Source organism: Cydia splendana, chromosome 17 (assembly GCF_910591565.1).
Source record: "Cydia splendana chromosome 17, ilCydSple1.2, whole genome shotgun sequence".
Lineage (NCBI taxonomy): Eukaryota > Metazoa > Arthropoda > Insecta > Lepidoptera > Tortricidae > Cydia > Cydia splendana.
Genome location: NC_085976.1, coordinates 13617037 through 13641298, shown reverse-complemented (window position 1 = coordinate 13641298; position 24262 = coordinate 13617037). Strand labels below are relative to the sequence as shown.

Below are 24262 nucleotides of genomic sequence, written 5' to 3'. Positions count from 1 at the left end.
CACATCTACTGCTAATGACTAAAGGCGCAAATTTTTATGTCAAATTTAATATAAATTTATATATGCAATGACCATTTTTGACATTTCCTGCAGCAATGTAGTCGGCTGCATTACTGCAGAAGTGTACACTATTTGTTATATACCTATAATAAAGTTTTTAAATATAAAAAAAACGTAAATTGTTTGTAAAATAATTACGACCCCGAAAAAAAAAACGTCCAAAATCACATACTAAAAATCATCAACTTCTGGATTTCATCAAGTTTTCCGACATTTCGTCTTTAAACGAATGTAATTTTTATAAATTAAAATACAAAACACAAATGCATTTATTTCATTACTACTTCGTTATAAATACTTCGTCACTTTAAGTGAAAAATCGTATAAAACGGATTAGTTTTACAATTAAAATAATATTTATAGGAACAAACAGATTTTATCTAATTATGTATAATATGCATTTTAAGGGTTAAAGATAACATGTACTGGGACGAAAACTCGGACGTCGACTAAGCTGTTCCTTTGACATAGAAAGTTCTATTCCTACAAGATATGCGGGCTTAAACTAGTCGAAGCGAACACATTTGGTCCAGCGGTTTGCGACGACCGCTGTTGCATATAATTGAAGGCTTGAACCACTTTAAGTCCGCTAGCTACTCAGATTTCACGTCATATAAAGTTATTTATACGGTGGACACAGTAAAATTGTGTAGAAAGTAGTCGTATTCCGCATAGGTATATTTAATACATATAACCAATCTGATTGTTGCCATATTATAAAACAGACAATCGCTAAGTGCGAAAAGTCAGTAATTTACTGGATTCTATTACTCGATTAAAAATAGATCAATGATACCTACGCGATATTATTATTTTTAATTTAGTAATTATAATTTCACCCTTAAAATCAAAGGTCCCCGTGCAATGATATTAATTACAAGGCTCATCTACTGCGTAGCCCCATCCACATGAACTTTGGCAACTGTAAACTGCCTGCCGAAATGAAATCAGCAGAGCGTGTGAAAACTGTGAAACAAGTGGCACTCTCTGTAACTTTACGACACTTTGTATCACGCTGCACTTAATTCCATACACATTTCATGAATTAATAGTCCGAGCGATGAATAATTTAAATTCATGGACGCGATTACGAAATATACGATTCTACATGTCATCTCTAAACACATGTTACAATAAAGGTGACAGCAGGTGTGAGATGTCCACAATTGGAAATTAGCATGTCGAGCACTGAGACGTTTACCTTGTAAGTCATGATTGTGACAAACTATAGTTCTTACGGCGCCCACGGTAAACGGATATCACTTTGAACTAGTCAAGTTGTCATATGCAAGTTCTGCCTTTGATAAATCAGGGAGTTCAGGCTCCGTAGACAACATGTCAGTCGCTAACGCTCCGTAGCGTACGAAACGCAACTGTCACTGTCATATTAATAAGGAAAAGTGATAGAGAGACACAAAAAAATTCAATGGCGAAGCGCCAGTGATTGTCACATTGGTTACGCCGGCTGTATCGATAGCGAAAAATTCGATTCGACTAGTCAATGGATTTCAATTCATCCTTAGCTTTATTTCAATAAACAACCTTGACAGAGGTAATTTAGTAACGTTTACCACATAATCAAGAACTATTACTACGACAGTAAATTGTTATAATTGCACCTGTTTATAAAAATATTTATAATGAATAAGAACTTTTAAATACTAAATTAGACCATATGTAAAGATCCTGACTTGTAAAACAACAAATTTTACCAATAAATAAATAAATCAATTAATCAAGCATCGTCATTTTGTTTATCTCGGAAGACAATATTTAACTCCCAATAGTAGGTACCACAATTGAAATGAAGCCAGTTTTCTACTGAACTATAACTATCTTAACTTTTTTAATTTACTAAATACCTACATAGATTACCACTCTTCAAGAATAACTCAGATTTCACGTCATATAAAGTTATTTATACGGTGGACACAGTAAAATTGTGTAGAAAGTAGTCGTATTCCGCATAGGTATATTTAATACATATAACCAAACTGATTGTTGCCATATTGTAAAACAGACAATCGCTAAGTGCGAAAAGTCAGGAATTTACTGGATTCTATTACTCGATTAAAAATAGATCAATGATACCTACGCGATATTATTATTTTTAATTTAGTAATTATATTTTCACCCTTAAAATCAAAGGTCCCTGTGCAACGATATTAATTTCAAGGCTCATCTACTACGTAGCCCCATCCACATGAACTTTGGCAACTGTAAACTGCCTGCCGAAATGAAATCAGCAGAGCGTGTGAAAACTGTGAAACAAGTGGCACTCTCAGTAACTTTACGACACTTTGTATCACGCTGCACTTAATTCCATACACATTTCATGAATTAATAGTCCGAGCGATGAATAATTTAAATTCATGGACGCGATTACGAAATATACGATTCTACATGTCATCTCTAAACACATGTTACAATAAAGGTGACAGCAGGTGTGAGATGTCCACAATTGGATATTATTAGCATGTCGAGCACTGAGACGTTTACCTTGTAAGTCATGATTGTGACAAACTATAGTTCTTACGGCGCCCACGGTAAACGGATATCACTTTGAACTAGTCAAGTTGTCATATGCATGTTCTGCCTTGATAAATCAGGAATTTCAGGCTCTGTAGACAACATGTCAGTCGCTATAACGCTCCGTAGCGTACGAAACGCAACTGTCGCTGTCACATTAATAAGGAAAAGTGATAGAAAGACACAAAACAATTCAATGGCGAAGCGCAAGCGATTGTCACCTTGGCTAGGCCGGCTGTATTGATAGCCAAAAATTCGATTCGACTAATCAATGGACTTCAATTCATCCTTAGCTTTATGTCAATAATAACCTTGATAGAAGTAATTTAGTAAGGTTGTCCTCATAATCAAAAACTATAGCTGGTAAATACAAATAAAAAACCGGACAAGTGCGAGTCGGACTCGCCCACCGAGGGTTCCGTACTTTTTAGTATTTGTTGTTATAGCGGCAACAGAAATACATCATCTGTGAAAATTTCAACTGCCTAGCTATCACGGTTCATGAGATACAGCCTGGTGACAGACGGACGGACGGACGGACGGACAGCGGAGTCTTAGTAATAGGGTCCCGTTTTTACCCTTTGGGTACGGAACCCTAATAATAGGGTCCCGTTTTTACCCTTTGGGTACGGAACCCTAAAAACTATTCTATTCTATTCTAAATGGTTATAATAATAGAATGATGGCCCTTGTTTATAAAAATATTTATTTTGAATAAGAACTTTTAAATACTAAATTAGACCATCGTCATTTTGTTTAGGTATCTCGGAAGACAATATTTAACTCTCGACAATACCACAATTGAAATGAAGTCAGCTGAACTATTAACTATCTTATATTCGTAACTTTACTGAATACATACATTACCACTCTTTTCAAGAATATACGACAGTAATTGAATATCACACTAAAATTTTAAACTTTTACAATACATGAATTTATGGATATGATTTGTTTCTCGTTTTCAACAATGTAGGAAAATCTACGTTCGTCTCACAGGCTATATTGGCGACCGGGCATTTTATGGCGTGAATCATTTTAAAGCCAATAAAAATATTATAACGCAGATTGTGACTGCTGGTGCCAATATTTGAATCTGGGTCGCGTATTTTATTTTAACAGAAAACGTAGAAATACAACAATAGGCTGCATCCAAATATTTTGTCATACCAATTTTACATTGAATTGTTTTGTAGTTGATATAGAAATATTTATCATCTAAAAATTGGCCAAGTGCGAGTCCGACTCGCGCACGAAGGGTTCCGTACCATTCTCTATAAAAACGGTCACCCATCCAAGTACTTAAGTCCCAGAGCCCCACTTAAGTCTTTATTTTATTCTGTTTTTAGTATTTGTTGTTATAGCGGCAACGGAAATACATCATCTGTGAAAATTTCAGCTGTCTAGCTATCACAGATCACGCGATACAGACTGGTGACAGACGGACGGACGGACGGACGGACGGACAGCGGAGTCTTAGTAATAGGGTCCCGTTTTACCCTTTGGGTACGGAACCCTAAAAACGAATTGACCTCTGTTCAGTCGCCATCAGATATGTCGGAGCGGCCGAGGCGCTCACAAATATCTGAACACACCTATATTGTCAAGGCGTTAGAGTGCGTGTTCAGATATTTTGAGCGCCTCGACCGCCCCGATATATCTTATAACTGAGTCAGGCTTCGTAAGACACTGCTAGCCGAAAAAATACAGCATTTGGTAATGGTGCTTTTACACTTTGGCACCCTTCCATACAAAATAAATGCGGTCAATGCGGCCAGATACGTTTGCGGGAAATTCTATATACGAGCGTATTTTACTTATTTCATTCAACCGTAGGTAATGAAACACACTTGTTACACATTGTGTATATGTATTATTGTTTGAAGAAAAGCGTTATTATACTTTCGTATGTAATTTCGTATTAAGAAAAATTCTGACCCGAATTGTTGTCAATCAATGGTAGAAAATAGAAACCAAACTTCCAAGTCTTAACCAGGCATGGCTTACTCCATATCTTACCCTATTACTAACTTATGTAAGTACCTATCTTACTCACTGGGTTTAAGGTAAGTAAGCCTTCTGTTACTTCAGTATTACTTGTTCTGTGACTTAGCAAGGTTCGTTAACAAGTTCGTTGTTCGGAACCAAAGGTAGCTATTGATTAATCCAGAGAAACGTGCCCGAGAGTCCTGTCACTTTGAAGATTTATAGTAAGCTCCCCTTGCGAACATCAATTTAAATTGGATAAAGAATAGATATACCTATAGTTTGTAAATGCTGTGGACGTTATAGCTAAGGCCTTGTTTTAAAGCATAGAACATAAAACGGTGGGTATTGAACTCTGCCGCAAAACTCAAAAGAATTTTTTATAGGTGACGTTGGCAACTGAAGCTGCATTACTGATGCAGCCTTGACTGCCGTAACGTTTTTGTCAACATTTATTCTGAAGCCGCAGGCGATGACTATGAAGAACGTTAAATATCACCAGATTTTTTTTATTTTCGAATTAATTTGATAATTCCTCTTAATACTACACTAAACTAAACCGACAATTCCCACACCGGCATCATACTTATAGTTGCATTTTCTGACGGAGGTCAGACCAATGAATACATAGTATATATAGTAAACTGTCAAGTTTCGTTGCTCTATTTACCTTGTATCAATTTCAAAGGCTAGCTAGAAAGCTAGCCAGACAGAAGTCTATAGATGGATAAAGCTAATAAAAAGAGCAAGAAATATATCGGGCAAAAACTAGTACAGGTAGGTATATCTTCACACTTTGTTACCTACATGCAGTTTGCGTTTAAAAGTATCTGCCACTTTTTTATTGTTTTACATAGAATATATTTGAATAATTTTAAGGTTTAGACACTTGTTTTTAGTCACTCACGCGACATGTTGATGTCGTTGTTGTTGTTGAGTGACTAAAAACAAGTGAGTCTAAATCGTAAAATTATCCAATGTTAGTATGTCTCGCAACAGTTTAAATTCGATTAGAATATATTTGTCTGTAAAACGAGATAAGTATCGATTCTGACTGTAAATAAATAAAGAACCAAAAACTTCTGTAACTTCTCTGTAAATCCCATTCAACTGACTCAAGCCATATATAAATCGACCGGTATAATAAGAACGACCGACAAAAAGTGTGTGAAAAACTCGGTCCTTCATCACAAGCAACGATACCGTATTTCATAATAATGAATAGCTTTTGTTATCTTAACACTTCGTATAAAGTTTCTTCATACGGGATTATTCGGACACTTTCTTGAGCAAAAATAAGAGTGATTGACTAATTATGGTTCGTAGAAGTTTTTGTTAAGTAATGTATTGATATTCTTAGTTTCTTTCTTGCTATATGAAGAAGATTAAGAGGATGTTGTGTTTTTGTTATTTGAAACACAATGAAGAAATTATACTTTGCTAGAATATTTAAATAAATAAAAAAGTAACCTCTACATTGCATACTCTCATTTCTGGCTCAATGGGTTTTGAATGAATTTGGCACACATAAGTACTCGTATACTATAAACTTCACCTAAAAGAGACATAATACTTTTTGTTCCGTAATTCATACCCTAAACGAGTTCAATAGGGGTTGTAATTTAGTACGAATGTATTAAGGAGGAATGGCTGGGGAGCTATTAAACCTCATATCCTTCTCGGGACCTACAACTCTGTAGGTATCTGCATACCAAGTTTCATCTCAATAGGTTTAGAACTTTAAGCGTGAACAGTGAGAAACTTAATATATATTACATTTAAACTAGATTCAGTACGGTACTCTCAATCGTACAACGTACAGAATCTGATCTGAACGTACATCTATTCTGATGTAGTGCATAATTGTTATCCATCGTATTTTCTCGGAAACGTTCGTATTTGTCATGCTGTACCTCAGTACTTTTTGTACCGAGACTGACTGAAATAGCAAGAAACGTTCGTACATTTCCATGAAAATACGAAGGAAAATAATTATGCACTACATATTTACTTTCACATTTCACGATCATTATAACTATTTTACATTTGTACCCAAACAATTTACATATCGGAATTACGAATACAGTAATCCTAACCACAACTGTGTTAAACCCGTGCAAAGTATTTTATTCTTTTGGTGTATGATAACTACGATTAAGTTCTTACGCAGTAAACCGCATTAAATAAAATTACAACTATTTAAAATCATACTTATATAGCTTCAGTTTAAGTCGACTAGCATCCTCAATGATGTCGTTAAATTTTTCTACAAGTAAGTACAGTAATAGTACATTTCATTAAGTGCCTACTGACAATGCCATCACGTACCTATCAGAAAATAAAGGTAGGTACTTTCTCTTGTGAAGCGATAATGTATTCGTGAGAAATAAAATACTCTTTCACCTATACTTTGAAGCGAGAAGTTTGTTTGACCCCACTAAAACCTCATTACCTGCTGCTTTGCAGTAAATATTGAAGATCGTCAAAAAGTTAAAATTTTGAAATATTTCTAGAACGGAGAAACACCAAATACTGTTAAAGAAAAGTTTAGTAAGATCAATGTTGTGAAGACCTTCTATAAGAAACGCCCGTCTACAAGCTCTTTCGTCGTTTTTAACTCTTGTGTTTATATGTTCCACTTAAAAGGAGTGAAACTGTTCCTTTTTGAGTGAGTTTTATTGCTCGTTTACAGTTACGAGAGTTATTGCGTCATGATGAACTGCCCTGCAAAAAACTTCATATCTTATCCACATGGACCTTAATCTTAATTCTTACCGCTCTGTCGCCTAAACTTTTGACGCGGCAGTGCAGATAGGCAGCCTGGCCGACAGCCGCAGTGTAGTCGCGCTTTGTCGCATTGTCGAAGTGCGGCTCCACGCCTTCTGTCGCGTTGTAGTTTGTCGTCGTGTTGAATAGGTCCAGGTCGCTGACGCCGCCGCCGCCGGACGATATGCCTGACAACAATAGTTTATTTGTTTTACAAGGGGGCAAAGTCGTTGTTGTTGCACAAGGGTTAAACAAATTTTGCCACCGAGTGGAACACCAAATTTTTCACCACACTAACGCGAGTAAAATACTAACTGTACAACATCAAACAAAATCAAGCCAATTCAAATGAGTAATTTGCGTTATTTTATCATTTATAATAATATTTGTAGGGTTGAAAATGCATAACGAATTGACTTCAATTGGCTGGGTGAATGGTAATGGGAAAATCCACTTTCATAATTTACATCGCACGGTTTCTGAATACCTTCATTATTATTAAAAACCTATCCCCTCATTATTGTATTAATATTTCCATATTAAACATTATGTATTCAGAAGCAATATTCTATTATTTCACGTCCCTCTTTATTATGGCTCCTTGCTTAATGTTAAAAGTAAATTGAAAACACCAAAGGATTTATATTAAAAAGTAACTTGAGAAACAGAGTAAAAAATATTAATCCCATTAAAACTGGCTGTACTGTGCCTAAAATACTAACTCGTTGCCTTTGTACAATCACATGCAATAATATATTCACACATTCGTTTCTTTTTCTGCAAGCGATTGTCCGGTAAAAACCGGAAAGGGGATCACAGTTCAACACTACTAAAAAGGTAAGGTGGGTTAAGACTAACATACGTTTATTTTGCTCGGGGCAAGACAAACAGTATGCGGATTCCATACAACTGATAGTCTTATCCCGGTGATAGCCTTACCCCACCTTAACTTACCTCAAAAGCTGCTCCAAAGTTTTAAATAAGTACTAGTAAGTATTTCATATCTAGAGTGAATCTCTAATTCATTTCCCGAATCGAGCCGAACGAAGGCCGCAAAAATATCTGACACCATTTTATTTGTAGAGCCATAAGGGCGACGTCACATATTTTTGCGGCTTTCGAACAGTAACATATTATTGCAGGTGACTGTACATATTATCTTTCACGTATTAGCAAGTAAATGTTTTTGTTTTAATGAAGAGTCATTGTAACCCCTTAGAAATAATTCGGCGCCCCGTAATCACTGATTTTGCGGAATACCGAACCGAAACAGCAAATCGTTACACGCACGAGGCCTTGGAAGATTTTTCCCGCACTTATTCATACACGTTCACGTTTAAGTACCACACACACGGACCGATAAGCTGCAAACAAAGGCTTCCGGTTGATACCCTCCCCCCTTTAACACCCCTTCGATACCATAGATTGAGTAAAGCTAGACCTGACACTGATCTAAACTTTCTCGATTTTCACACTTAATATCTTACTTAAATGGTAAACCAGGGGGCCTAGCTAGATGATTATATATGTTTATATGTATGTATTATTTATATTACTTGTATTTGTTTATTTGTATGAGTTGTGTAAAAGTACCTAATTTGTTTGTAATTACAACATGATGTTGCGCCGCCTACAAATTCTCTGCTTTGCCCGAAGGTTGACTGGTAGAGAATGCCTTGTAGCATTAAGTTCGCCTTTTGTACATGACAATCGTTGACAGAAAATGCCAATCGAAACTTAAATAATGTATGGAAATAGTCATGACTTTTTCTAGCATCAAGCTGTCGTCCCAATACAGTTTTCTATACGTTTGGCGTTTGTCTAGGCCCACAGACCTCTTGAGTGTTGTGTGCTGACCGAGTGCCATCCCTAGCGAGCAAAACGTTCAAGTGGATAAACAAGATCAAGTTCCGCATAGTTCGATAAAAATGCGCAGCTAGAAGAATTTGATATCAGCCCTAGCAAGTCTTTGCCAACAAACTGTCCTGCAGTTTGGCAGAAGAAGAAACTGTACAAATAGGGTTTATTTCGCCGAATTAAATGATTTATTTATTTATTCATTTAGTCCAACTAACACAGTGGCATTTTCAAAACTTCGGAGGTACTAACTCTAGCTTACCCGTCATGAATTTAACATTATGTCATCAGTCATCATCACCACAGTTTTTAGTTATCTTTTCAATATATTCCTTTGTAATAACTTAAATTGTCTAAAGGAATCTGTCCGATCTATTAATAATAACAACTCACATCTCTGTACCGTATCATATTTACTTCTGTGGCATACCTATACTCCTATACAAGTATACCTCGTTACCTCTTGACACAGTACGACACCTCACAAAGTGTACACTCAGATCAAAGACGAGAGTAGCCCATTGTTCATATCTCACAGTTATGTGCCTTTCAATTCTTTGATATATTTGTGAGACTTCTCACATTGTCAATTTTTATACAACAGCGAATACCTTATTCGTGGAAATTTCGAAAGATAAAATCTTGATGGTGACTGAATTGCTTCACGATTTTGACAATTAAGTTACAGAAATGAATTTGAAAGTAATTATTTTTTAAGTACAGTACTATAAATGACTGTACACGACGTTCAGCCATCTGGTTAAACATTGCGCTCAATGACTTGGCTTCTATTGATCGTTCGATCGTTCTTCTACAGCCATTTAGTTAAACGCCGGCGTTTAATGAACGGCCTAGGCGTCCAATAAGCTGGCTAATTTAAGCAATTGGCTGCGACATACACACAAAAAGATCGGCAACACATTTATGAGATCTCTGACATCAAATATGCTACGATACCTACGCGCTTACCAAAGTGTCGATGCCGTTGTTGCCGAAGGTTGGTTTTAGAAAGAAAATTTAAAAAAGACCACCTATAAGTAACATATTTTTCTTATATTTTTTTCTTGTACAGAATTTTTACTACTATCGATTGGCGATGAGGCTTGAATTGAGGATTTTTTAATCTTTCTCGTTAAACCCATTTATGATTAATAAACCATCTACATTAATTAATAATTTCAAACTGAAAAAACCTTTTTCCTGTATAAAAAAGCTAATTATTAATTCCACGTGTAATGCCAAAGATAAAATGGTGCAAAAATGACGCCTAAAAAGTTGTTCCCACAAGAAGTAATTTAAAAATGTTTCGCACATTTTCAGCTAAAATATACTTACTTATTTTAGGTATGTCAGATTTTTATTTAGCTTCACATAATTAATGTCGAATTTAATAAATCATTACTTGAATTTTTTTGTGGGATTTTGGGGGAAGAAAATATAGGAGATACTAGGAAACTATAAACCTTTGACTGTTTTAATTAAACAATTTGGGTATAATCGAAATTTCGATTAAGTTTGAGTTGTCCCTGGAAGATTGAATAAAGACAAACTTTTCTTGTTTATTTCCTTTTTTACCCCGTCGAAAAGAGCTTTTGTTATACGTTCATTCAATTTGTACGTGTATCTGAGTGTCAGTCGGTCTGTTACATCGTATTTCCTCAACGGATGAACCGATTGGAGTTCAATTTTTAATAGAAAATGTTTTCTGTCGGAAGTACTTTTCAATAGGTTTCAAACCACTAGTTAGCGCCGTATTATTGGGGGTTTTAAAAGTTAGAAGTATTTTACTTTATATCTCACGTAAAAAACACTGTTTAATACTGACCTCGCCTAAAAAAGTAGATACACTAGTTTTAAGCACTCTAAGTTTTTAGAAACAAGACTAAGTCGAGATGGTAAAAAGGCGTGTTACAAAGACAATAAATTGTATGCTGCAACAGATTTCTCTTCTGATATTGGCATATTGGCACTCAGTGAAACACAAACTGTTTTTGTTTTCTTTAGATTCCTTTGTTATTTAGTTTCCAATAAATTTTGGTACAATTCTTAGTCTTAGTCTTTACTTTACGAAAATACGAGTGCATATAAAGACAGTATTTATGCACTCGTATTTTCCATTTATGTCTTAATTTTAGCGAAAAACTGAATCCATTATTGTAGGTACTGTAATATTAGATAACATAGGATCCCTAGCATTTCAGAAGAAAAAGTTAATTAGGTACCACTAGTTTTAAGGCTAGAAAAAATCTAATCTTTAAAAAAACGGGGTATACCAATTGCTCCAACGCTTTAAACGCATTCGTATCTACTTATGTTGTACTTCCAAGGCGATATGATCGCTAGAGTCATGAATTAATAATGTTCAGTAAGGTTTTTGTAGACTTCCACATCTTTATCAAAAAATGTTGCCCGTCATTCTCTCCTCATAGCTCTTTAATAATATGTACTAGAGGCGTACGTGCCCTTACGTCATGATTGATGTCATAATAATCTAAACAATTTTGAACATCGTTCTATGGAGTAAATATGTACACAAATATAGCTAAATAAATTGTCTTGGCAAAGAAGTTACGCTGATCCGATTAGGATTATCATAGATGCTTAGAGAAACATAAAAGCTATTCAAAGTACAATAAGATTAATTTAGTAAGAATCTAGAGAAGACCAATACTTGAAAAAAAAATGTTGAGATAAAGAAATCTTAGGTAGGTATTATAATCTTTATAAAATCGGCATGCAAAAGGTATGCCAGGCTAGCCATATAAAATAACATATTTCGATTCGTTTTCTGAAGACCGGAAAAATATAAGGTAAAAATATGTAAATTTACATCTTTCCATAAACTACTTACTTTTAAACCGCTATAGAAAACTTCGTATAAAAGCCTTCAAGCTACGGCACGGCTTAGGAAGGGTTAGGTGTAGAGTTCACTTGCAAGTTACGTTTCATTTTTATTACATTTGAAAAATATTCACATAGCTAAGCTCTTTTTTTAAATAATCCACCAAAACGATATATTTCCGGATCCTTTCAAACTTTTTCAACCCTGACCAACTTAAATGAATAAAGTTCAGTTCAATAAAGGAGATTTAGGCACCCAGTCATCGTCTTAAAATTTCCAACGTGAGAAAAGGTTACTGTTATTGGCAGCCGTCAGAATGATGGACGAGGTCTTCGTTCTTTGAACGGCCATTGCGTAATCCCTAACCTTGTATTATCTTCGCATACCTAGCAAAGGCAAGTGAAACGCTTAATCAAGCCAGTCTAACCAAGACCTCCGGATCTATAACAACTCTGCGTTATTAGAAAGCAGTTGTACGCTGGTCTCCTTGGGCGGTGGGATTGCCAGTGTGTTGTTGGCGATTAGAATGATTTTTCTCAACAAACCTATCGGGGCTGGAAAAAAGCTTTCAACGGACGACAAATTGCCTTCTGTCAGGCGGCCGGCAACGTGTCGATTACTACACTCTGTTACCGTTTAATTGTAGGAAGCACGCGTGTTGAAAAAAGTAGCTTTTCTATGTCAAAGGTTGCGTGGTTTGTAATAGATGGTTCTTTTAAGGGCGTAGCGATTCTATGATTACTACAGCGTTCAGTGTTGGAACAATAGAAGTAGATTTATTATAAAAGCTAAATTAAGAATTAAACTTTGTGACTTTGAGGTACTTTTAAAGCGCCATTGTAGAGGATCTTTCTTAATAAAAACCACTAATCATACATAGGAAGCAGTAGGTGCTTACTTAATTCCTAAAAATAAAGAAACAGATTGTAACTGAATAATATACCTACAAACTTATTCCGACGAAGAACAATCGAAAACAAAACATCAGTTTGTAGCAGATTTCAATAACGAACGAAAAAGCAAAGACGTAGCTTTTCAAAAAGTCTGGACACTTCTTTTTGTTCTTAAACGAAAGACGTAAGGGACAATGATACTTCGTGACGATAAGGTTAAATTCCTTTTACGACTCTTATTGTAATGAAATGTCATTGCCGAGGTCTATGTCTATTGTCTATTATTAATTTACATGCTAGCGGCAATGCAGAAAGCAATCGCAGGGACGACTGCAGTAAAATTACTATTGTGACTTGCGACCTTACTGCTGAGGTAATAATAATAACCCACCGTCAATTTCCTTTATAAAATGAGTGACATATTGAACACGACAGTAATGCGGTAGATAGTCTCTAATTTTATCAAGGTGACAGTCAAAAGTGTCCATCCGATGGCCACCTTTAATACATATGTTAATGTCAATGTCCTTATTAAATTGAGATTTTCCTATTTAAACCAATCGCATGTAAAGTAAATGTCAATGTTTTTGATAAATAACATTTCCCGCATTAACATTTTTGGTAAATAACATTTTTGATAAATAACATTTGACGACATTTCCCATCCCTTCAAAACAGAAAGAGGCGTCAGGCAAGGCTGCATACTCTCCCCTCAGCTTTTTAATCTGGTCGGAGAACATATAATGCGCCGTGTACTGGACGGCTGGAAGAGAGGTGTAAGGGTTGGCGGTCAATTAATAAGCAACCTTCGGTTTGCCGATGACACCACCATTATTGGCACCAATGAAGCCGAACTCTCGGAGTTATTGCGCAGGATCGAGGATGTCAGCGCAGAATATGGACTTCTCATCAATAGGAGCAAGACCAAACTTATGTTTGTGGACCGAGCGGACCAGATGCAGAGGACTTACGAACTGCGTGACCTGGATACGGTGCAGGAATTTGTGTACCTGGGGTCACTAGTTTGTAATAACGGGGACTGCGATAAGGAAGTGATAAGGCGTGGGCAAATGGCCAAATCAGCTGTCAACCGGCTGGGGAAAATATGGAAAAACAGAAAAATCAAGCGCAACACAAAAATACGCCTCATGCGCACACTCGTTTTCTCCATATTTCTCTATGCAGCGGAAACGTGGACCCTAAAAGCTCGCACAAGGGCGAGAATAGACGCGTTCAAAATGTGGTGCTGGCGCAAAATGTTGGGCATCTCATGGACAGCGCATCGCACCAACGTGTCTATTCTGAACGAGCTCAACATAAAAACCCGTCTATCTACTATCTGTCTCAGGAGAATCCTCGGCTTCTTTGGGCACTTGGCTCGACGGGAACCCGACAGTCTAGAGAAGTTGATGATCGGTGGCCAGGTTGAGGGCAGAAGAGGCAGAGGCAGAATACCCACACGCTGGTTTGATGCCATTGAGGCAGTCACACGCGTCAAGTTCCAGGGCTCTATGCGGAAGGCAGAAGATCGGCCAGGTTGGAGAGCAATCCAAGAAAACGCAACTTATGGCGGTCACGACCCTCAGTCATGAGGTTACGACGAAGAAGAAGAGATTTCCCGCATTGCTGGCAGCTGCTAGAGCAGAAACACGCGGCGCGACAATGTAGTAAAAATTGGAATTAAACTTTTAAGATTTTCTCATGTAGTTATGTTTTCTCATCTCTGGCCGTGCCTGTTACATAATTCATGTCAACTCCGAGACATAATGCTTTAACGTCAAAGGCAGATAATTTATCGTAAGTGTATTTTGTCTCAAGGAAAATAATAATTTCTTTGCCACCGCCACTGATTTAAGGGTGAACACGAATCCGTAGTCAAAATTGTAAAAAACGGCAGCCATCTTGTATTTTCACATTTTTCATTCAATCGCGTCGAAAATGAAATTAATGTCTATGAATATACCCTACACAGTATTTGTCGAAACGCGGACTACGGGGCGAACTACTAGTACCATTGATTCAAAATTGACTGCCAAATCTCAAGGGTCGGCAACGCTTAAGTGGCTCGTCCTTCGATGTTGCTTATAATAACCATGGGCGACGGTGACCACTTCCCACAGCACGCAAATAAATCTTGTATGGTAGACCGCTAGAGGTTAAAAATACTCTAAAACTTTAGTGCACAAAACGATACAAATCTACCAGGGAATTTCTATTCAGAATAACGCCCAAACTTTGTATTGCAGGTGACATTTTTATGAATACGCGGAACATAGGAAGCGACAAAAAAATAATCCACCAACCACGGTCTTTATTGGCGTCCGTTTTCTTTTTTCGTGTTTACACCTGGCTACAAACCAGCCAATCCCTTTGAAGCCGAAAGCCGATTTTGGACGGTCCATCGGCTTACAACATGAAATTGATTTTCTTTCTGAAACTGGTGACAACAAGGTTCACAATTGCTTTTTAAAATGTTAAAGGCCGCTGTGAATGTTTCGGGCACGTAAAAGCCATTTTCGAGCTAGAATTTCAAACCACGTACTTCAATATTCTGGTAACAAGCTGTGTGCGTTTGGTAAACATTCAATTACCTGTTTCGCGGGTGTAATTGGGATATTGTTCGCTCGTAAAATTAGACAATTTTTATTTATTAGGGTTCTATAGTCGAATTTAAAGTGTGGTGAGACATACTAACATTAAACTAATTTTATGGTTTAAACTTACGTGTTATTAGTCACTCACGCGACATGTTTCGGAGAGCTAAGGTCTCCTTTCTCAAGCACTAACAACTAACAGTCGCGTCAAAAAAAATATCTTCAACTTTCTCCTAATTACAACACGATAACGAATATGCCCTTAAACGGATCCCCACTAATTTTTTTTTACAACCTGTATAAATTAGTTACGCCGACAAAGTCGTAAAATAAAAAGTACCTAGATATTTTTTACGGTAGCTCCCCTACACGCTATTGGAGATTAAAAAAAATCGCTTCAAACTTATAGTATACCTAGGGTGTCGTTGAATGGGTCTTATAAAACAAATGGGTGTTCAAAAACCATTTTTTCACATCTCATGCTCAAAAAGTGCACCTTTATGTCGTGCGTAGACGACATAAAATCGCATTTTATGCTCTAGAGCATAAAGTAAAATCATCTATTTCGACCCTTATTGACTTAGCAATAAAGTCCAAATCAGAATTTGGACTTTATTGCTAAGTCAATAAAGGGGGGGTTTGTATGGCAGACTATACAAACTGCCAGCCCTGCCGGCGCGCCCCCGACCGGCGCTCTCCCGATCGGCGTGCCCCACGCCTCCTACCGGCCCAAGAACAATTTTCTTTAGTCTTGAATAAATACGTTAAAATAACCTAAACTATTTGATTTTTTGTATATTTTCCTCGCAATCGAAGTGAAAAGCAGAGTGTACAACAAGGGCATAAATGTCCATTTTTACCCTCGTCTACTATTTTGGTCTTCGCTTCGCTCAGACCAAAAAATTGCCTCGGGTAAAAATAGGTCACTTTATGCCCTTGTTGTACAGTCTACTATTTGATAAGCATAATATTTTATTTATATGACCGGTCAAGCCGTTTTTAAATTATTTTGAGCAATAAGTCTATTTTGACAAACGGGTAACTACGGAACTCTACACTGAGCATGGCCCGACATTCTCCTGGTCGGTTTTAATTCTAATCCTGAGTTCCTGACCTTCGATTAAAAAACTTTTTAAATGTTGTATGTATAATGAGAGAGTTCACGACCATAATGTTAACTGAACTTAAATAGTTATTTGTACAACAAGAGATCAAAGTTTGATATTTCTGCGAGTTCTTATTTTGAGTCCCGTGCAAGCGAAAGATTCTATAATAGATTCACGAGCGTAGCGAGTGAATCTAATTTAGAATCTTGAGCGTAGTAAGGGACTCAAAAGCGCACGAGATGTAAATAACTTTGATCTCGTGTAGTACACAAAATTTTTCACACCTTAGCAGTGAGAACATACCTATTAAACAACTTGAAAAATGTAATCCTTCTTCGTTTCTTAATACCTATGCACTCATGTTTACTTAAGATATACAAACATACATACATACATCACTGGCTCAGTGACCCAAAGAGGATCTTGGCCTCTGACACAAGAGAGCGCCACTCTGCCCTATTCCGCGCCACTTCACGCCAGTTGGGTATTCCGAGGGCGGACAGGTCTTTTTGGGCTTCGTCACTCCAGCGGTATCTGGGACGCCCCGACGGACGTTTTCCGCCCGGGTGCCCCACATACGCTCTTCTCACAGCACGATCCTCCCCCATCCTCTCCAGGTGACCGAGCCAGCGGAGTCGTGTGGCTTTGATCTCGCCAATTATATTGGGCATCGCAACAAGCTCCTCTAGCTCCCTATTCTTCCTTCGCCTCCAAGTCCCATCTTCCTCTCTGATAGGCCCCAGAATCTTCCGCCAGATTTTCCTCTCCGCCACTAAGAGCTTGCTCTCTTCTTTCTGAGTCAGCGTCCAAGCTTCACACCCATACATCAAAATTGGTCTAATTACAGTCTTGTAGACTCGAATCTTGGTCGGTCTACTGATCAGCTTGGACACTAAGACTCGATGGAGCGCTGCCGAGCATCTTAGGGCGTTTTGGATTCGGATATCTATCTCTTCCTCCCTTCGGTAGAAACAATTAAGATAAGATAAGATTAAGATATACAAACAATTAAGTTTAATTACCGCAATCTAACACAAAAACAAAACGTAATAATAAATTTCAGTAAAATAATGGAAATAAAGAAACATCAACTGACACTTCAACCAACAACTTTTTTTTGTAAAAAAAGAACTTTGTAAGATACGGTCCGAATTGCGGATACGTACTATGTATTTGTCAACTTTAGTAGAAATTCTTAAAAGTAAAATAATTAATTTTGCGTGATAATCTGTGTATTTTTTGAGTTCATTATTTTAATTGTACAATAAAATATCTAAAATATAGTATTTTTATCAAATCTTAAACTTTATTTTAATTAAATAATTATTTAGAATTCATACTCGTACGGAGCTCGTACGTGGTTTGGAACGATGTTTTCTGAAGTTTTTCGGGAGTCTATTATAAACAGTCAATATACCGTTGAATGTCGTTTGAACTTTTTTTCGTCTGTTTCTTTTTGCTAACAGTGTGAAAGGGACAGAGATAATAGAACCCAAGTATTTCGAACTTGTATTAGACCCCGCATGTTGAAATGACATTTGACTATAAAGGTCACTTGAATGTCATTTTGTCTCACTCAGTGAGCAAAATCGCATTTTGCTCACTATTTTTAAGAAGCAAAGTACCCTTGTTCGAGCTGCTGAGGTGAAAAATAAATAAATGAATCTAATCTCCAAAACGAACAGATTTTAATGAAAAGAGTAAAAAAGGGATGAAATTTGTATTTGCTATAGATGGACATGGACCTAAGGTCTTAAATATTTTAATTTAATTTAAAATTATTATGTTATGTATATGTATGTAAAAACCTACTTTAAAGTTTTTTGACTAACCAAGTCAAGTTTGAAAACTAGACCTAACCGGACTAAATTTACACAGTACACGTTCAGGTGTACTCTTAAGACTACGAAAGCTTGCTTAACTTGGCCGTCAGCCAAGACTTAGTGAAGACTGACAGTACATTGCCAAGTCTTGGCAGATGAATTTATTTTTCACAACGGGTACAAGTTAAGTAAGAAAACACGAAAAGCTGTGGGAATGTCGCACACTTACGTAGTCTGACCTGAATTGGATAGATTATTTGTAGTTACGCTAAACTAAATTAAACTAAAGTAGGGTAAGACCACCAGTGAATGAACACTTAAGGAATTATCCAAGTTTGAAAAATCATTTCTCAGCATTCATTAATAATTTCAATAATTATCTGCAATTTAATGAATCCTCATTTAATAAATAAGAAAATAATTTCTGCGATTTTTTATTACTTTCATAGTTTTTGAGTTATAGCAGAATTTATCAAAAAGTACCCAAAAACCTAATGAATGAACATACAAACTAGTGAATGAACACCGCAAAATCCAGTGAATGAACATCAATTAGATATTTTTAATCAGCTTTAAAAAAACATTTTTAACACTATAAACTGCTCTATTTTAGTAGGTATAGCGAAAGCGTTCATATATTTTTATCCCCTCCATATTGATTTCAAATAGATTAGAATGTAATAAAATGATGGTTATTCACCAGAACCTATTACATATTATTAAGAAAAAGAGAATCAATCTTTAAAACAAGAAACAATCAGCATATTCTGATGAAAAAAGTTAGGATTAGCAAATAATGCTTAAAATAATAAACTTGTCATTGCATTGTTCGTGGTTACATTGTTCAAACATAGAATTAGTAGAAATCTTATAAATGAACACCCCAAATGTTGTATTGTTCATACATATGCATGAAAAATCCAGTAAATGGACTATAGAAATTTTGTTTGTTCCAATACTGGCTGAAAGAATCAGAATCATTTTCTATGCAGGATCACAAAAAACAAGCTCAATGCCAATTCGTTTACACATAAATTTAGAAAAAAAATTAAATCTAGACGACACCAGTAAATGAACACACCGTTCATTTACTGGTTTCAGAACATTTGATAAGCCAGTATTGGAACTATAAAAAATAAAGACTTAATCACATAATACGTCGACAAAGTGTACATTTATAGAAGGTTTAACTCTTAATCTAACCAAATAACCAAACTTTGTACAGGTAAACATTAAATAAGCACTTCATATGTTGCTCCAAACGTACACTGTTCTTATCTGGGATATAATTTTTGCATACAAAACTTCAAAACCAGAAATACGTAAACTTCAAACGCCAGTCACGTTAAAACTGGTCGAAAATACATTTAGCAGGGGTTGAAATTGCATAGGAAATAGAGTTGTTAATAAGAAAAAAAATACGACTAGTGGTAGAAATTGCTATATTTCTTATTTTAGACAAAAAACGTGATTTTGTTCATTCACTGGGGGGTGTTCATTCACTGGAGGGTTTACCCTAGGTAATAAGCAACACGTAGTCGTTCGTAAATATGTACAATGATAGATAAATAGATATTACGTATTTGTTTGCCACAATACACACAGAAACTACAAATAAGAAAATGACAAAAAAAAACAGAAAATACAAAATCAAACGAGACACACAGAGACACACACCACAGGTTTTTACTAAATAGAAAAAAAATCAAAATTTAAAGGGCTATAATTATGTATTGTATTTAAAACGATACAACGTGCTAATATTAGGTAATTTCGTACTTTTCGCACTACTGGCGGTGGCAAAGAAATTATTATTTTCCTTGAGACAAAATACAAAATAAACTCACCTTTGACGTTAAAGCAATCTGTCTCAAAGTTAATATGAATTATGAAACAGGCACGACGAGAGATGAGAAAACATAAAGTAACTACCTCTCTCTCTTCCGAGCTATATATCCCACATGGTGATGGGGTCATCTTTCCGTGTTATTTGCTTCCACTTCGCCCTATCCTCGACGTCGTTTTCGGACACTTTGCACTGAATCATATCTTTTAGCACTACGTCCTTCCATCTTGTTTTCGGTTTACCTTCTTGTTTTCGGTTTACCTTACTACATAACTACCTACATGAGAAAATCTTAAAATCTTAAAAGTTTAATTCCAACATTGCCGCGCCGCGTGTTTCTGGTCCAGCCGGGCTAGCACATGATTGGCGCGACAGTATCTCCCGGAGAGATAGACTACCCGTCCCTCTTTTGTTAACATAGTTAGAAAAAGACGGGTAGTCTATCTCGCGGCGAGATACTGTCGCGCCAATCATGTGCTTGGCCTACAGCAGCTGCCAGTGCCAGCAATGCGGAAAATGTCAGTTCGAATTGTGTCGCTTAACTTCAAACTCGGGTAAATCCATTCGACCCTCTACGGACCCTCTACGGTTCGTCCACGACATTGCGCGACTTGCAACGGCGGCGACAACCATAGGTTGGAGCAAGACACAACGATCGGACCTTTCGTTCCCACCTATGGTTGCCGCCGCCGCCAGTCGCGCAATGTCGTCGCCGAGCCGTTAGGAAATATCTACCCTATTACCTTTTCTTAATACCAAAATCGCATAATCTGACAGATGGATTTACCCGCGTTTGAAGTTAAGAGACTTAATAGGGATGATGACACATGTTGAATTTTATAACAAAATCTAGTAAAATAGATAGAAAATGAGCAATTTATCACAATATTATGGATATTAAATAAATATAACTACCTAAGTCAAGTTTGAAAACATAACTACCTCTATGGTAATGGAAATCATACAAAAATACAGCACCTGAAAGTTTCAAAATTTAAGTTTTTTTTTTAACTTCCAAAAACGAAATAAGTAAGGATACCATTTGATTCCTCACATTTTATCCAAAAAAAGATTGTCTTATAGCAACTATAGGTATACATAAACGCAATATTTCACCGACAAAAACGCAATTTAAGAAAACAAGAGTTTTGTTCATATTTCAAGATGAACTCTCAGTGACCTAGACGTCACGTTCATATATCGTTTTGTTAGGGGCGTTTCGCGAGTGAAGTACGACTGTCGGACTTTGACTATCATTTCTGACTTTTGTATTACTTTAAAGCAATGGGCCCCATATAGACATTTGATCCTAAAAACAAACCTGATTGATTGATACCATAAATGGAAATTTGTCATTTAGCCTATTGGCGTCCTACTATAATCGTAATGACGTTTTCAATTAACTAAGTACCTACTAAATTAGTTGAGTCAGCACCTACTACGTATAACAGACTATAGCACTCCAACGCTCCATTTCATGACTACGTAATAAGTCAATACGGCCTCTATCGAACTTCGTACTCACAGGCCAATTCGAACGTGCATCTCACATCGAACCGAATTTGGATCATATTGGAATCATATCAGCAGTTATCGCGCGTTAATTTCGCTCTGACTTGTCCGTACCTACCTACATGTATTAGTGCGAGCGGCACGCCCGCGCGATTGACAGCTAATTGATATGATCCGACATGATTTAGTACGGATATGATGGTCGTTCTTGTCTACTGACTCGGTTAAATTGTGTTCTAATGTATGGGGAAGACAAACTAATTATAGCCAGCCTTTTATGAATGTAGTATGATACCTTAGGGTATGGTGCTTTACGCACACTAGCGTCCCTTCCCCTCCCCCTGACGCAACCACACCTTTTTGCATGAAATATGTCCCGGTTCACAGTTTTTTACATTTTTTGAGGAAAGTATACATTTTAGGAAAAAAGTGTCAATGAAAGAAATAATCCTTAATAAATTCTTAATAAAAAAGGTCATATTTATTTTTTTATATGATGCACCATATTCATGTATTTGCTTGTCAAAATTCGAAATAACATAGTTTTTACTTACGATTCGAAACTCATTTATTATACACGGTGTAACACGAGGAAACCGAATAATTTTAACAGCGTATTCCTGATCATATTTACATAAAAGGCTGGCTATAATTAGTTTTTCAAAAAACACAATTTGACCGAATCAGCGTGACAGCGTGATGAAACGGTATCCGTCACTTTCAATCGCCTTCTGTTAAAAAGTGACGGATATTTTGTCACGTGGGTAAAGCCATGCATAATAGGCCTGCAGATATCGGTTTGATGACAGGTCCACGTTCGAATTGCCTTTACGTCTGTTCCACCTCACTACGAATTGATTTGAGTGCGTTTCTCAATACGTTAATCACTTTACGCTAATTTAGATTACGAAATCTACTTCCATGCTTAGTGAAATTAGGTGATATTGTCGGTATTTCGGGTGTAAGTAATATTTGATTTTGTGAAATCAATATCGAAGGAAAATAGCATGTATCGATAAATAATAATAACAAATTAAAACTAACAAAAATAAATTAAACTAAGAACTAAAAAAACTAAACTAAAACTAAGTACCTACCTAAAAAGTAAAAGCCTACAAATAGAAAACTCACCCCAGCGCCCTGTTTATCAAAAGCTTGTAACTTGTAATACAAGTGGAAGTTTCTTTCTAACAAAAGCTGTCAAAAAGGGACTTCCACTTGTATTACAAGTTACAAGCTTTTGATAAACAGGGCACAGGTCTGTGCCGTCCGGGGCGTCCGGTAGGGTGCCCAGAAAGCTGGTGGCGTTTGCCGCGCTGTACGCTTATATTTATAATTTTAATTCAATCTATATGCCTCACAGTTAGCAAAGATACTAATGAAAAAAAGTAGAAACCAGTCGTCAGTCTTCGTGATCAGTAACGCTGGCATCGTCAAGTGGACACAAACTGTACCTATGTATAAGGGATGACTCACGTTAGACCGGGCCGTGTCCAGGCCCAGACTTGACAGATGATCACGTGATGCTTTCCATAGAAAACGATGTGCCGGAAGCTCCGGCCCGGACACGGCCCGGTCTAACGTGAATCATCCTTAAGCCTTTTAAACTGAAATTCATGGGTTCTTATCTGACATTTTTTGATGTGTGGGCTGACTTACTGCAAAAATACGGAAAATAGTTAAACCCAACTTTCAAAGCTTAGGTATTAAAAACAATCAGATATAAAGTGTAAAAACAGAGCTTTAATAAAAAATCGCCAAAACGTGGCTCTCAAACATTAAGTCCCGCCCAACGCTTACCTAACTGCGTATCCTTTGAAATAGGGATTAACAAATTTAGGGTCTTTTTAGGGCAGAAAAGGATAAACTTTTTTGTGAGAAGCTATATAGTAGGTACCCTAATTTAGACTGCTATTAGCTCTTTGTGTTTACACCGCCCAGATCTCGTGATTTTTATGAGTTCCAAATATTTATATTCTACGAATTTTGCGCAAGAGTACCTAGCTATTTTGTTTAGGTACGTCTGTTACAAATCTGCCTGACTTAAAGATGACTCACGCTAGACCCGACATGTCATTTTCTATGACGGCTGATCGGTGATCAGGTGGTGCTAATGCCATAGAAAACTAGGCACCGAAAACTCCGGCCCGACTCCTGCCCGGTCTAGCGCAAAACATCCTTTAAGCGTAAATTTTGAGACATAGGTTAGGTACATAAAACGACCAAGTCTATGAGTTCAAAATGTAATACTCGAAAAGAATGAACTTACCCGACAATCAAGCAAGCTCGCGCAGGAGTTAAGTACATTGAAAAACCTCTGTAGAACCCCGTCGCCTTCGAACAAAGTTGTTCGCAAGACCCGATCTTCAGTGGCGAGCCCTATGAACACAATCGATACCAGCCCATCTGCAAGTCACCCCTTTAAAATTATAAAAATGGAACGAATGA

General features: G+C 36.7%; 1 protein-coding gene across 1 annotated transcript in view; it reads right to left on the bottom strand.

Moving 5' to 3' along the window:
* LOC134798853 (lachesin-like) overlaps nucleotides 1-24262 on the bottom strand; it is a 94849-nt gene that overhangs the window by 22565 nt on the left and 48022 nt on the right. The window contains exon 3 of the mRNA XM_063771245.1: nucleotides 7351-7529. Coding sequence (XP_063627315.1) covers nucleotides 7351-7529 — 179 coding nt within the window. The remainder of the gene's footprint in view (nucleotides 1-7350; nucleotides 7530-24262) is intronic.